The sequence below is a fragment of the Rhipicephalus sanguineus genome, chromosome 1 (genome assembly GCF_013339695.2).
Source record: "Rhipicephalus sanguineus isolate Rsan-2018 chromosome 1, BIME_Rsan_1.4, whole genome shotgun sequence".
NCBI classification, from domain to species: Eukaryota; Metazoa; Arthropoda; class Arachnida; order Ixodida; family Ixodidae; genus Rhipicephalus; species Rhipicephalus sanguineus.
The window spans coordinates 35,787,274-35,803,010 of NC_051176.1; the positions used below are offsets into that span (position 1 = coordinate 35,787,274).

The window sequence follows — 15,737 nt, forward strand, 5'->3', positions numbered from 1 at the left end:
AATTTTCTGCTAGGCTAGATGGATCCAATCGGTGGCAGCTAAATTAAAATCCCCAACAAGAAATTAAAAAAAAACAAACGGTTAGGAATAGCACAATCGGCTTACTATTTAGGGCATCGTATAGTTCTAAACATTGAAGATATTGACTGTCTTAAACATACACAGAAGATAAACCTTTTATGCCCTATAGCTAGACATGCATTGGCAAATTTCAAATGAATGCCTGTTCTAATCGCAGATGTCTATTAACACTGCCCTGCTTGGACGACTAGTGCAGTCGCAGCAGTAAAGATTGTATGCCTGGTTTGACTGTGTCATACTTAGCACTGGGTGGTGATTGCCAAGGAAAGCAGTGTTTCATTGAAAAGGGCTGTGGAACATGTGCCAGTAATTGATCATAGATCCTCACGTTTGTGATATTGCCAGTTCAACTTGCAGTAATCTTGTGTGAACCCAAATGGAGTCCTAAGTACTGCCTGTTTAGTTGTTACAAAGAATCTTATGCAAAGTTTTCATGCTGTTCATGCTTTCAGGAAGTATGTAACTAAACACGCAAGTATGAAACCGGAGAAAGTGGGAATGGCTGGCATGCAAAAAAAAAAAAAGAAAGAGCTTCTGGGCTTGATGCTTGGTTCTTCCGCTGTGCTGAAAGTACAGAACAAGTGCCAAATTTGATGTCGAGTTGATGTTTTTTGCTTGGCAAGTGCATCTTTGGTGCGGCATTACTTAGTGTCGTTCATTTTACACTGAGTGATTCTCAAATTCGAGGCAAAATGTGCTTTGTGTAGATTACGCTGAAATGTAATACCACCGCAACAAATGGCCATCATACAGACTGGAAAGTTGTATTAGTAGTTGGCGGATGGTCAATACAAAAATTAAAATGCAAGATGAGCTGTTCTCAAAAGTGGACAGAAAGTGCCCAGCCGCTGCACTCATGATTGACTTTATTGAGAAGTAAAAAAGCTTCTTAACAAATATAGCTGCATGGTTGCTTACATGTAATATCTTCATTGCTACTAAGGAACAATCAAATGCACTGCAGAAGTGCATCTCAAAGGCTTCCTATGTAGCCGATTCACTTAACCAGAAAGCAAACTGGAATGAAGTGATGCAGCACATCTTTCTGTGAAGGTCATAACTTATCAGACATCGTATAAGTTCCCTGTGCTTTAGAAAAAAAAAAGGCAGGGAGCAGGACAGGAGGAACACTGATTTAGAAGTGAGCTGCTTATTTAAAATGAGATCTGGAAAATGCACGAATGGCTTTTCTTCTAACACACTAAGAAGCCTGGTGTATGGCTATATAGGCATGTTAATGATTGGCTGAGGTGTAGCACGCATAGGTGCAGGCAAGCCTGGATATTTCTTAAGATCTTTTTAAAAGGTGCTTAGGTACTGGAAAACTTATATTGCATGGAAAAGAAGCACTGCTTCTGCCATACTGTCAAATAATTTGGTTAATGCCCAACACATAAGGGGTGAGTAGTGATGTCATGCACTGTCCAGTGAACCATCTTAAAGGAGTGGTGAGACAAAAATTCGGATACAATTTGACTGTTGCATAACACTAATGGGTGCACATAGGTGTCATCTGTACATTATCAGCCTCAAATACAGCCTAAAAAGTACGAGACGGACAACGCTGGTAGAGACACGTGCTGATGCATAGCCTAACCAGAGACCTACAAAATAACATTGCAGTGACTTACCCGCTTACTGACTCTGTGTAAAGCATTAGCAGCGAGATAATTAGCAACTTGCAGTATTCTCATTGCTTTTTTTTTCTACAAGAACAGCAATGCTATAGAGGAAAAAAAAAATGAGTGTAGTTGGACAAAACGCCACAAGATGTCGCTACCGGCTCCGTGGCTGCTGCTACTGCTGCATCCGTCAACAGCTCCGGTAACCAGGTATCCGTAAACGTTAGGAAGTCTACAGACAAACTAAAGCTCTCTACTGCCGGGATTTTATGGCGTAGTTGACAGACAAGTGCTTCGGTGTCCCGACGTGCGTACCTGGGATTGGTATGCCTTGAGAAAGCCGCGTTGCCCAATCTAAATAAGAGTCAGTAAAGCGTACATCACATCATTTGCATGTTACACATAAACACTGTTACAGAGTGCTAGTGTTGTGATTTCACTACTTCCTTCGTCACTTCTCAACCTGCTACTTTACAAATGATCGAAGCGAAAATGTTTCAGCACGTCTAATGCTGCGGCTGCTCCAAGCCTCACGGAAAACGTCGCCTCAGTTGGACGACGAAGACAAGAACAAAATCGCAGCCATCGGCAAGATTCGCGAAGTGAATCGTGCTTTTATGACTGATTTTTACACTCCTCCCAGCTCTTTCGTCCATCGCCGCACTAGATAAGCAACGTTGTTTGACGATTAAGGAAACAAGCATTCGCAACGCTCAACACAGCAGACTAAACAGCAGCGCTGACAACATGGCAGAAGCTGGTCAGTGAAGCACTGGCTCTTGCAGTCACCTGATAGTATTTGTTAACGAGTAGGCCGACTACATCACGGGGCCACCGAGTGCTCTTCGAAATCGAAACTTCCTCCGCTCGTAACATACGAGCATATAATTAAACATTCGTCTCTTGCTGGGGCAAATGAGTTTCTTTGCCACTATGAACTAGTCAGTAGCCACTGATTAAGAGCAAAAAACAGAGGTTCACAAATTTTCTCTCACCACTCCTTTAAAAGCACCCACCGTGCACAATCCTTCAGAGCCTGTGCACCTAACTGTCCTGCCTGTCGCCTTTGTTTCTAACTCTGCAGCAAGGGTCGTCGGCCACTGCCATCTTTGGGTTTAATTTCTGCAAGTGCTTGGGCTCACTGCCTGCTTTCATTATGTTTTCTTTTGTACGCACTGTGACAGAAAAGTTGGTGTTCAGGATTCTTGCAGGCCTGTCGAGTGCTAAAGATGTTGGTGAACTTGCTTTCCAAGACTTCAAGACTGCATGGCCTCACATGCTCATGTGAGTACGACAAAAATGACCACTTAATTTTGCACTCTTGATGGCCTTTTCAGGCTTCATCCATCCAAATAAGTTTGTACATTATCCTGAGCATTTCAGGGCCTCTTTAGCATGAACAAGGACAAGAACTAGAGACGTTACAGCTGCACCGATTGCACCTAGCTGTGTCTAAAACAATGTGCATGGCTACCAAGGATCATACGTAGTAGCCCAGTTTTGGTATTGCGGGTGTTGCCGATTAGAGTGCCATTCTGAAAGTGTAACTTGTTAATTTTTTTTTTTTTTGTCTAGCCAAGCGTGAATGAGCTTCGGGCATATTTTTGCATGTCTGTGTGGCCAGAGTCGCATGGTCCGTCTCGTTGTGCAGCATGCTGGAATTTTTGTAGAATACCCCGTATACGTGAAAGTTTCACTTTTGCCTGGAAGCATTGATAGTGATGTGTTAGACACCTCTATGAAGTGAGGGTCATCATTTTATCGGGCGTACAGCAGTTAACAGTCGGGCCAGCAATCGCAGATCTCACGTGATGTGAACACTAGCTGTTAGTATATTGCTGGTGTGATGAGTGGTACAAGCAGAGGTGAGCAAATGCTTCACACTTCATCTCGCTTCAGCATGTCTCCGAGATGGAGGTAATGCGAGTTACCACACAACCTCTTACGTTTGACTCGGGGAGAGATGGTGCACACGAAGCCCATATAAATCTTCTAGCATTTGCACAGCATTCTTTGTAGTTGTTGTCTTTCTTGCATTTGGCCACATTCTCTGCCCTGGCCATCAGCGGTGCTGGCTCTCGGGGTTATACATGCAGCAGAAATAGCCGAGAAAGTGGATTATTGCCACCGTAGCTAGCGGAGATGGTCACCTTTAATTGATTCTCTCTTTAATTGCTTCACTTGAACTGCATGTTTTAATTATCAGGCCTCATAGGTGTGTGTCATGCCCCGCGATCCATAGCCCTTCTTTTCGACAACAGAATGGGTAGAGGAAACGCTTTGTGGGATTGTTTGACCGTGTCATGTAGCACAAAATCTTTTTTGCAGTGCATAACCGACTATCGCAAACATAGGTAATTGAGCAGTCTTTTGCTCTACAAATAAAACAGTTGATTGTATTAAGTGTAATATTGAAGGATTCAAACTATAATATGCAGATCTTATGCGAATGGCCATTTTTTAGAATGTCTGTGCATTTGCATGGAGGCAAAGCATTGCCTTTGAGATTGGAGTCCGGGAACTGGTTGTGGGTGCTTGTGAAGAACCGATGCGGAACAATGTTCACTTTTTTCTTGAGAAACTGGGCAAGTAACGAAGCCAAGTGCTACTTTGAAAGGTTGTGATGATAATACGGAAACTTTCTGCAACATTGGAGCATGAACGCAGCTGCAGTAAGTGCAAAATCTACCCTAAACAGAAAAATAGCTATCCTGTCGAGGCACTTTCAGCAGCAAACGACATAAGAAACTCCCGACTCACTTGATGTCTCGAGCCTCTAAGCATCCTGATAGAACATAAACATGCATTGGAAGGAAATAGGAAGCTTGCAAGAAATAGGAAGCTTGTAAGCTAACACAACGCTTCGTTAGGGTAGCAGGTGTCACAAAAGCCATTCAAATACATGGCACTTGCAGACGATAATGAAACTCGCATGCTTTGATCTGGGCTCTTCGGCTGGCCATTGCTAAGGGGTCACGTGAATTTGGAAAAAGGTCCATTCAAACATGGATGAGAAGAGCCCAAGGACGAGCACATTGATTTATGCCTTAAAGCTGAACATGTTGGCAGGAATGGCAGTTGAAATGTTCGATTTTATAGACGACGCCTTGTGCTTTGTCTCTTGGTGGACAGTCGTAGGGTTTTGGCAGAAGGTGATTTATTGTGTTTGTTGGTGCACGACCGTTACGCCTTCCTTCATTAAGATTCACTGGTGCCTCGCATGTATGATTCACTTCTGGGAGGCTGAGGATCTGTTCAAGGCTCTTTTCTTTTTTGTTGCCAGATTGCTTTCCGAAGAAATGGTCCGGTTAGCCATTTTTTTGGGGACTTTGGTGAAACAATGTTTCTTTCTTTCCTTTTGTCCTATTCCAATGTGCAATGCGTTTCCATTCTTCTTATTAAAGTATTGACTACTGATGCTTTGTCGCTTGCAGAGTGATTTGAACCGTTGGTTGCAGTAGACCGAGGAACTTGAAAAAGTTTCGCTTGGTCAGTAAATCAAGGAATGGAAGTCTTTCTCATGCTCACAAGTGAACAGAACGTCCGGTTCTTTGGAGTTTTGGTGGATAAATAGGTTGTCGACTTGCGATGTCTTTATAATGCAGAAACAATTGTCCACGTACCCGAGAAAGACTGGGTTTTGGTGCAAAAGTGCTGAGGGCTCTCTCTTGGACGTTTTCCATGGCGATGTTGGCTATGGTCACTGAGATTGAGGCTGCCATTGGTGCTCCCTTTCTTTGCCTGTAGTGTTCGCCTTGAAAGGGAAAAAAGAAACACCAGGCCTGCACAGAACGCGCAGCACATTCGCAGCATAAGCTGGCGGAGTGGTATTCATAGAGGCCCTTGTAAGGGTGCCTACTGCAAGTACAGCGGCGAGAGGCCCATTACGCAACAACTTTTGCAAATCAGGATAACTTCTTGGGTGTCTACTAAACAGAATGTAGTAGCGCAAAGTTTGTAAAAGAAAGGTAACCGAAGAAGAACAGGAAAGAAAGACAACTGTTTATTCAGAAGGAAGGCTTCCCATATACAGGGTGTTTCTTCTTTAGACAATACAAATTTTTAATAAAAATTATGTGACAGTCAGGCTCCTTTCATTTTCGCACATCGTGAAAGTTGTACATAATTAGGGATATTAATCATCGAATTTCAAGGCCAATACCAAAGCTGACCACGCCTGGACGCAACCGCTCTGTTACGCCAGACCGGAACTACCCGCAACAAGTAACTGACAAAATTGAAATCAAGGTGCGCCAAAGCAGAATCTCTTCAGGAAAATCTGCAGGCATTCTGAAATACACAAGTAAACAGCTTATTGTTTGCGTGCGATGTGTGGTGCTTATTCGTTTCTTTCTTAAACTATAAACAGGTGCGCAAATCTATTTCGCCTGTCTGCAAGAAGTGCCGCAGCGACAGCCACTGAGTTTTATTCTTCGCAGGGTAGAAATGGTTGATATTGCGTTATTTTTGCGCACAGCTAGAAAGAGACAGATAAGCACCAAACACCACACACAAAGGTGAGGCGATTCGTTAGCTCAAATGAGATGACTTGCCGCTTTTCACGAAAAGACTGAGACGTGCCATTATTTAAATTTTGTCACTTCCTTGTCACGTGTAGTTACGGTCTGACGTAACCGAGTGGTCGCGTTTTTTGCACGCTAGACGCGATCAGTTTAGGTATGGGTCTTGAAGTTCGATGACGAATACCTCTAATTACGTACAACTTTCGTGATTTCTAAAAAACGGGTATGCCATAAATTGGCACGCACTCCAACTTTCTAATATAAACAACTGCCCTCAATTAAATAATTAAAAAGTTAACAAAAGTTTTTGTTAATTAGTCGCATCAATTTCGTTTCAATTGCAGCAAAGTATTTCCGCCTCGATGTGGAGCTTGTGTGCGAAAATGACTGAAGCCTTACTGTCATAGGATTTTTATAAAAAATCTGTATTGTCTAAAATTAAAGACACCCTGTATACACAAACATGTGCATGCACAGATGCATAAAAACCAGACAACGGGGCCAAACAGGCAATATACAAATGTCACCACCCTCAAATAGTTGACAATCTCAGTTCCGCATCATAGAGCGGAACAGACGTTTGACTGACACATGCATGACCTATGATTTGTATGTGATAGGCCTCTAACAATTCACGTGCGGGTTTGTTATTGCTTCTGCCTAGGATCCCGACATCAGATGCCTCATCAGATGCTACAAAACACCGCACATCACAGGAGAAGGAACTTGCCAGTCTTATCAGCGAAACAAAGAAACCAGAAATAATTGGCCAGCATCTAGTAACTAACCTATCGTCAAGGGATCTCACAAGCAAAGAAACTTCCGTACTGTGTAAAGGCCAAAAATGCCCTTTTCCTTCTGTTAATCTCCAAATTCATCATGTTCCGCTCCATAAATTACTCCAAAAGCTTGTCCAGCAATCTCGCTATATTTTGGCTGGTTTCGGTTTCTAGCTCGGCCTCCTTACTCTTCACTGCCACGCAGGGGTGTAGGAGCAGCCTATCGATGCCCACATCGGCAACGTACCACAATGTCAGAGATTGTCATCAGCGCGCAGCCAACGACAAAGCAATTCTTTCTCCATGAGTCGCTTCTGTCAGAGTGGCATAGATGTCAGGCTCGAGTTTCGCAAGACGCGTGGTGCCACCTGTCGGAGCAGTATTGGGTAGTACAAAGGCCGACTCCCTCGCACAGTTCGCTGTGGGACCAGGTCCAACTGTCGAGTGCGAAACAACGATTGAGCTTAATGCTGCGTGTGTTTGCGCGTTTAACACTCAGAAAGAGAGCTGTGAATTTCTCTCTGGTAGTCGGATGTGCCACCGAACCGCCATGAAGTGCTTGCCACTCGCCACTCGCCAGAGTGACGGCGAAAACAACAGCAGACGAGACCGCTCCGCACGCTACGAAGAAATGCCGCAATCGACGCTACTGTTGCGTTGTGAATTGCCACGGACGTAAAGGACTGAATATCAACGTTAAGTTTTACTAATTTCCATAGCTTAGCTTCAATACGCAGCCGCCCTCTGCGGAACGTGGGCACACTGCGCCATGTTAGTACTCATTGTAGTATCATTCCTGGCAAAAGCAATTACCCGAAAAAGTTCGTCTAGATGTGCAGTCGAGTCGGGTTTTCACATGCAACAGTTTCTTTGGCCCTAATGTACACAGGGCGTGAGGCAGGCAAAAGTGGGTCCACGCAGAAAGTGTCCTGGAGACAGCACCCACGATCTCCGCCTTCTTGCGCCTGGCGTAGGACTATGATGTTTCACATGCACCGCCATCTTCAGAGGAGAAATTTCTGTTGAGCTCCTCAGCAGCGTTTTGCTCAGGGACAATATTTTTACAGACACAGCCGCATCTGGACATTTTACGACGATCTGTTTGAAGAGGCTGAAGCAGTTTCTCGGATGGAGAGTGCTACTTCTGGTATAAGGCTCATGAGCAAGGCGTTATCCAAATCTTTGAAACTCCAAAACTTACGCTTGTAGCTAATATTTTTCTTGTGTTAGATAGTCAGCACTAAACGCTCACTTTGAGCTGTGCAACTCAGCCATAAATTTCAGGGGACTACAAGAAGCACATGCATACTCATATGGTCTGCAAAATAGAGAACTGCTGGGCAGTCGACAACACGACGGACAGACGTGAAAGCTGATGTGCTGTTGCGACTTCTGCAGGAGTGCTTCACTTATCAATCATTAGCATCGCTAGGTGGCATTGCCTTGTAGCTCCAAAGGACCGTCATTTCTGCAGGCTTGCTGAGAAATCAGGATCAGGTATTGCTTGGAAACATAGCCCTTGGAGCTGCAAACTAGCAGACGGAGAAAACTACCACCTCTGATTACTTTCAGTAATTTAAAGTTCCTTGCATCCCACACTTTGTATGTTTAGTTAATTTGAAAACCCGCTTAATTCAAAGATTTTTCACAGTCCCAGTGTACTCTCTTCTAGCCAATCTAGCCAAAATGCAATGCTATTTTACTGGTGATAATACTTGGCCTTTTGATGGTACGATTGGCTCATAGTTGTCTCAATGAAGCCATGGAATATTTGTGCAGTGGGCTTCTGTGTGCCATGCTGGTGGCATTCCTCTGGATTGCTCTCATGCGCTGGTTGGCGGCTGTCATGGTTTGGCTCAGCATCCTCTGCCTGGTGCTGCTCTTCTCTTTTGGTGAGCTGGTTGCAACAGAACCTACTTTCTGAAACATTGGGTGTGTCTGTGTGTAAAAAATGCAGGCAAATCGACTCCACTTGCCTAGCAGATGTGGCACAAGTGCAGTGCACATTTCGTTCTGTTCTAAATTAAAAATTTGTGAGGCTCTGATTGGCCAGCTCTGATGAACGGGCCATGCTGCAATCATGTTGTGTCTCTCCTCTGTCTGCCAGGCTCCTACTACAGCTTCAGCAAGTATGTGGAGCTGCGCAACAGCATGGACAGTGGCAGCGAGAACCTCATCAAGCAGTTTGATGTGTCCGTCTCATTTACACAAAATCTGCGAGCCTACTCTGCCAACAAGAACACGTGGCTGGTTCTGGGTGAGTCTTGAGCAGTGACTGTAGGCTTTGTTTTCACTCATTTATGAAATCTATGACGCTGCATTCTAGGACCACCAACTTGAAACCTGAAATATTTCTGTTTTTTCTGAAATATTTCTGCATACGTGGGTACCTCTGGCCAGGTATTAATGCGGCGGCTGCATTTTCGATGGAGGCGAAAATGTTTGAGGCCCGTGTACTTAGATTTAGGTGCACGTTAAAGAACCCCAGGTGGTCGAAATTTCCGGAGCCCTCCACTACGGCGTCTCTCATAATCATATCGTGGTTTTGGGACGTTAAACCCCAGATATTATTATTTAATGCGGATCTCTGCCTTTAATATATTTTAGTATTGTTTCTAAGTAAATGCTCAGCTGGGAGCATCTCGTGGCATTGGCATGCACAAGGAGTTGACAGATGCTATGCAAATTGAATGACAAACAACGCACAAGTATAGAATTCTTGCAGCACCGAATTTCGAGGTACCCAGTTGGCATATATGCAGTTAAGGACTTTTGGAATGCATGTGACCACCAACAGTAGGGCAGAAATGTACTGTGCCTCGTGTATAAATAGCAAATGCGTTTGATCAGCAGATCAGCTTTTTGACGACTGACCACTGTGCTCACCACTACCTCTGTATACTGCGAGTGTTTTTTCTTGCTGGACACAAGTCAGCCAAATAACTTTTAACCTTTACCAGTTTTGCTGCTGCATTCTTTGTAGTCACCACTACATGGCTCTTCTATCATTCGAAATGACAGTAAGATGACATATTGAGGTTGAGTGCACATAAAGTAATTTAAAAAAATATATATATATGTATATATATATAAAACGATCACAGGAATGTAGCGAAGTACAGGACAACCTGGACACTGTTGCAATAGTTAATACTATAGCCTTCAAAAGAAAAGCAAGACTTGTGTGTATTACATTTAGTTCTGTAAAAAAAATGAAATCTGTAACAGCATAAAGACGCAGCGATACAAGAGATGTACACATTATTTCAACACACAAAGAGTGTTGTGTGTTGAGCAAGCCGAGTGTGAGAGATGATACCCTGGCAACCAGAGAAAGGGGTGAGGCAGTGTCAGTTTTCATGCTGTCCCGGCCAAAAGGCCAAACAACAATGCCAGAGGGGTCACACTTAATCTGCCCTGGTGCAAGAAAGGTGGGCAGAAACTCGGTGCATCACTCTGAGAATGGCCTCTTCTCGTTCACAACATGCCTGACAACATGAACCACTCATTGGGGACGTTGCCCCTGTGTGCACTCGTGGCCTTCACGACACAATTGAAAGGAGGAACCATATCGGCCCCTGAGTTCCAAATGTAGGGACCACGGACAATTGAGCATCAAGAAACTATTTTTGCACTACAGGTTTACATTTATTGTGTCGAAATAACTTTTGCACATGTGGTATTCCACTCGTGCTTCTATATGACACTGGTTTTAAAGATGTTCTAATAGTGAGCACAGTGGTATGCTTCCCTGTTGGCGGACTGTGTCTCCACTGATTGGCTGAGAAAGAATGAACCATTTTCAGTATTCTACAAAGCTGCTTGGGTGAGAAACAAGGAGCTTTCTTTCCCTTCTTTGCAGGCATTGTATCGGTTGTGATCCTGGTCGTTCTACTGCTGCTGCTCATCTTCTTGCGAAAGCGTATCGTGATTGCCATTGCTCTCATCAAGGAAGCCAGCAGGTAAGCCGTGTCACTATGCCGTGGACATCATTTAGTCTTAATGTCAAGTTGATCTTGAACACGAATGCTTTTGTCTCTCAATTGTTAGCAACTGATTTAACATCAGCAGTGATGCTACAGCTGCGCCAATTGCGCCAGATTGCGCCAAAGTGCCCTGGCTGCTACAACCTGCTACATTTCCTCAAAATTTGGCGATTCTGCGCCAAGCCTGCGCCAAAGGGGTGTACTCCGACTTTCAAAAATGAAACTAACTACATGAGGTTCCCCCATTGAGAGTGACATCGCGTTGTACACGGACGTTCTCAGACATTCGGATATTACATACCAATTTGCGGCGTTATGCCGACCTCCGTATTAGTGCCATTGATTGAGCTTCGTTTACAACGGATTCTGGTACAACGGACATTCGGATATAATTGACTAAAATTTCAGGCCAGCAAGGTGGTCAGGACTCCTTTAGAGCGGACTTTTCTACCACGGTCATTAACTTCCGACTTCAAACATCGCTTAGCATACTTTCGGGACGGGAGCAGCGCACCGCGGATATCGACGTACCGATTTAAGAACGAAGGTCGCCGATCCCCGGTCTGTCATTGATCAGCTATGCCTAGCTGTAGCGACAAAAAAAACGGCGCTCAGCGTGCTTGGTGCTGCGTTTGGGACGCTGACACGCGAAATTGCGAGCCGCTGCCACCGCTTCTCCGCGCGGTCGCTGCGCGGCGAGCTTGGCCGGGGTGTCCGCTGCCGATGCGCAAAATGCCCATCCGTGGTTCTGAGGAGCCAGCGGGCAATGCGATTCGTTGCTTGAGACGAAGGACATTACGGCTTCTTCGCTTTCGCATGTCCGCTAGCGCAATGTTCTTGCCCGCAAAGTTCGGATTTGGCTCGTACATCGGCACCGTGAACGGAGTTAGGCCTAACCACGACATTTAGTAGAAAGCTCGGTTGCGATGTGCGTGGCCGCGGTGCCCGATGTTTCAAAGTACGTCATGCTCGATTGCGAGTACGAGGAGTTGTCCCGCGGTGGTCTTCGTCATAAGCTTCGAAGTGCTGAAAGAAGAACCTCGAACAGCGGGTCCAACAAGTCAACGCTATTAGTCGTACGTCTGCGATGTTCGCGACGAGTGCGGCGCGCTTTCGTAATCTGATGATTGAGCTTCCGCTTGCAGCTGCCCAACTAAAGCGTTCCAAATTATCGTCGACCCGTAAACACAGAACGAGTGCGAACGCGTCACTAAGTAGCGCAATTTTCGACAGCCACGACCTCGCGACGCACAAGCAGCAGACGGCGATCCCGAAGCGAGTATTAACACGTGTTGTCTGCTTCTGCGGTAATACCGCAGAAGCAGCCAAAACACGTTTTTCGTATGCTTGTTACTGAATGGAGGAGCCAGCTGAAACGGAGAACTTGAACGCGGAGAAATGCTCTTTACGACGAGCCCAAAATGGTGGCGCCCAGTGGCGCCGTTGCCGAGCTATAATTTTGAAAAACGCTTTTTTTTATATTTCCGCAATTTTCGCTAAGTCGGCAGATGCAAAACAAATTTTTTATAGCACTTCTACGTAGTTTTCATTGAAGATATTTTGGAATCAGATAGAAATGGGCTACAGAAACTGAAAATGCGATTTTCCAAAAATCGCATTTTTTTTGGTCCCCCGTTAAAATTAAGACCATGTTTGTGACTCGTAATTCTCTCCGGTTATAACAGACCCATTCAGCGTTTACATGAAAGTCTGTTGTAACAGTACTTGGATTTTACATACTCCCTTTACAATAGACCAGAATCCTCTTCACTATGAAGGTCTGTTGTAATGAGGTTATACTATCAATATGGTGTTGTCAAGCGGACGAAGGAACTGCGTTTTGTGTTTTTTTTTTGTAATCAAAGCATCAACTGTAGGCAACATGGCGTAGCAGCAGTCAAGCGACATGCAGTCATGAAACGGCACATTGATGCTACCAGTCGTCATTGAGACGCTTCAGGTGAGCTGCAGCGGCCGAAAACGATCCAGCCGACTTTGGAATTCGGCAGTCCATGGAACGTTTTGCGGTGTACGTGACCGCGTGACAAACGCAGAAACTCTGTTTGTGCTTGGCATGACTCTCAAGGGCATCCCATACTCGTGGGCCGACACAGCAACTGCCTTGTTTCCCAAGTTATTTGGAGATTCCAAAACAGCGAAGCAGTTTAGTTGTAAGAGGTTCAAGGCATCCTACATAGTTAGTGATGGTCTCGGGCCGTATTTCAAGAAACTTGTGCTTGACGAGCTGAACAAGCCGGATGTGGTTTTTTTCTCTTAGCACTGACGAGACCCCTCTTCTTGAACAGAGGTGCCAACAACTTGATGTAGTTAGGCATTTCTCCAACAAAATGCAGCGAGTTGTGGAACACCTACAGTCTTTCCGGCTGGGCTCTGCGACTTCGGAAATTTTGGCTAGTGAAGTGCGGAGAGCAGTGATGGAGCTGCCGCAGAAAAATGTCATTTGCTTTTCTATGGATGGCCCTAATGCAATGAAAAGCTTCAGAAAAAAAGATGCAGGAAGCATACCCTGACATCATAGATGTTGGAGAGTGCTGCTTGCACAAAGTGCACAACTCATTTGCCCGCGGCTTGAGTGCTGTTGGCTCGGATGTCGATGCTGCTGTGGTCGATGTTTATTACTTTTTTAAGAATTCTTCGGCTCAGAATGAATTGTTGAAGGCAGAGCACCTGCTCCAAAAGCTAGTTTTGCTGCTCCAAAACGCAATTTTGCCTGCTCCAAAAGCTGCTCCAAAGTGGCCTAAGCCTGTAGCATCACTGAATCAGTATAGAATAAAAACTTTATTTGAAGTGCTACTTGTAAGTAGTACTCAAATGAGCAAGCAAAATGTTGACAGATGGCTTGGCTAACTTCTACGGTATTGTGGCCTCAAGAACAATTTCATGTAAAAAGCTTTAGCGTAGTGACAGACGTATTAGGAGTCCGGTAGAAAGCTCTGGTTGTGCAGGAGGAATTGTCTCTTAAAAGTAATGTTGCACCACACTGATTCCAGTTAGTCATGACCTAGATCTTGTTCAGATCTAGGTCATGACTAAAAGAAACTAAAAGAAAGATGCCCCCACCCACTCTGGATTGATATTCTTCAATAAGCAACAAAGCCTTCCTGAAACATTTCATGGTCTATAACAGAAGAATCCAGCCAAATTCAGTTCCAAAAACTGTGTGGGCTTTTGCGGAGCCAATGAAGTTGCAAACTTTAATCACGACACTCTGTTGACAAACAGTGTGTTAGCTAGCCAATTCCGGAGCTCTTTTACACTGGGGGTGTGTCACAACTGAGCACTGAGAATGCGTGGCCGCCACTTTCTAAAGCGAACATCAAATTACAACCTCCTGTCGACAGCTGCAGCTGAGCATGTTAATGGCAAGCATCGGCCAAGCCACTACAAATGACCGCCTTATGAGAGTATGCGTTGAAGAAACGCATGCCAGAGACACTGTCATCTTGTTGCAAACCGAGTGGACATGGAAACCCTGGAATGTTCAAGAACTTGTGGCATGATGCAACAGCACGCATGGGGGCACGAGATGGCCATAGCTGAGATGCCAAAGGTGTGTGCACTGTACTTGGTGACTCGAATTGAAAGAGCGCAAGCCCAGGAGGAAGCCAGTATAAGCATGTGGAAGTCAGTCAGTCACTCAGGCAGATGTATACCATCTGGAGGCACTGTGAAGGCCATGCAAACAGCCCAACTGCAGAAGGAGGGAATCCCTGTCCCAGCACTACAGTCGACCAGTGCCTTAGAAAAAGTACTTCAATACTGCTGATGGTGAGCAAGCTGTGGTGAATATGGAGGGACATCTAAAGTTGTGGAACATTCTCTAATGCATGTGCGTTCAGCTCTTGTTGGCCATTGTTCCGACAAAACCCATCTGAGATTTATTGTAATATATCTAGCCATGTCTGCATGTGTACAGAAATGTTTGTAACTGTCTGAAGAGTATAAGTTTTTTTTTTGTGTGTGTGTTCTGTCGACTTGGTCTTTAGACCAAGTCAGAGCTGGAATTGGACGTGTGCTGGGGCACCAAAGGACGTACTACCCTTGATTGTCCGTGCTTAGGTGGGATGTTTTGGGGGAAATTCCCTAGAACCTGCCCTGTTACATTCAGGGGGTGTGACGGGGTGGGAAGCTGGTACAGCTTTTAGGAATGCTGTCATGGGAGTCATCGTTGCTCCCAAACATTGATTGTAAAATAACACGTCTACCATGCCACTCACAAGCAGAGTGCATATGCTAACGTGTGCGCACCTTCCTTTCAGAGCGGTTGCCCTCATGCCCTCGGCACTTTTCTTTCCCATCCTGCCATACCTGCTGCACCTGCTGTTGTTCGCTTTCTGGGGCTCGGTGGCAGTGTATCCTCCAGTCTCAGAGGCTGTCCTTTTTGCTGACACCATTCCTACTACATTTAACCAGTATAGGGTGAGCTACCAATGCGTGGCTGCTGACATTAGTAGCATGCTCATTGTGGTCAATGAGTGTGATGGCCGGAGTGCAAAGGACCTGCTGTGTTGTTCAACCACAGAATGCGCAACCCTTACCCCCGTATTCAGAAACGCTCCTTCACTTGAACTTGACTGGCCACCGCCTTCAACGCGTTTCGAACGCGCTGCCTTTAAGCTGTGCCAAGGCAGCACAAACGTGTTTCGAACGCGCTGCCCAAGGCGGTGGCAAGTCAAGTTCAAGTCGAGGAGCGTTTCCGAATACGGGGGTTAGTCCATTACGAAA

The 15,737-nt window shown here is 45.2% G+C and overlaps 1 protein-coding gene across 4 annotated transcripts in view; it reads left to right on the top strand.

Moving 5' to 3' along the window:
• Window positions 1–15,737, top strand: part of LOC119390499 (choline transporter-like protein 4) — a 154,335-nt gene that overhangs the window by 94,425 nt on the left and 44,173 nt on the right. For all 4 annotated transcript variants that reach the window (XM_037658127.2, XM_037658131.2, XM_037658109.2 and 1 more), the window contains 5 exons: window positions 2,904–2,987; window positions 8,785–8,897; window positions 9,113–9,262; window positions 10,868–10,967; window positions 15,272–15,364. In XM_037658127.2, coding sequence (XP_037514055.1) covers window positions 2,904–2,987; window positions 8,785–8,897; window positions 9,113–9,262; window positions 10,868–10,967; window positions 15,272–15,364 — 540 coding nt within the window. The remainder of the gene's footprint in view (window positions 1–2,903; window positions 2,988–8,784; window positions 8,898–9,112; window positions 9,263–10,867; window positions 10,968–15,271; window positions 15,365–15,737) is intronic.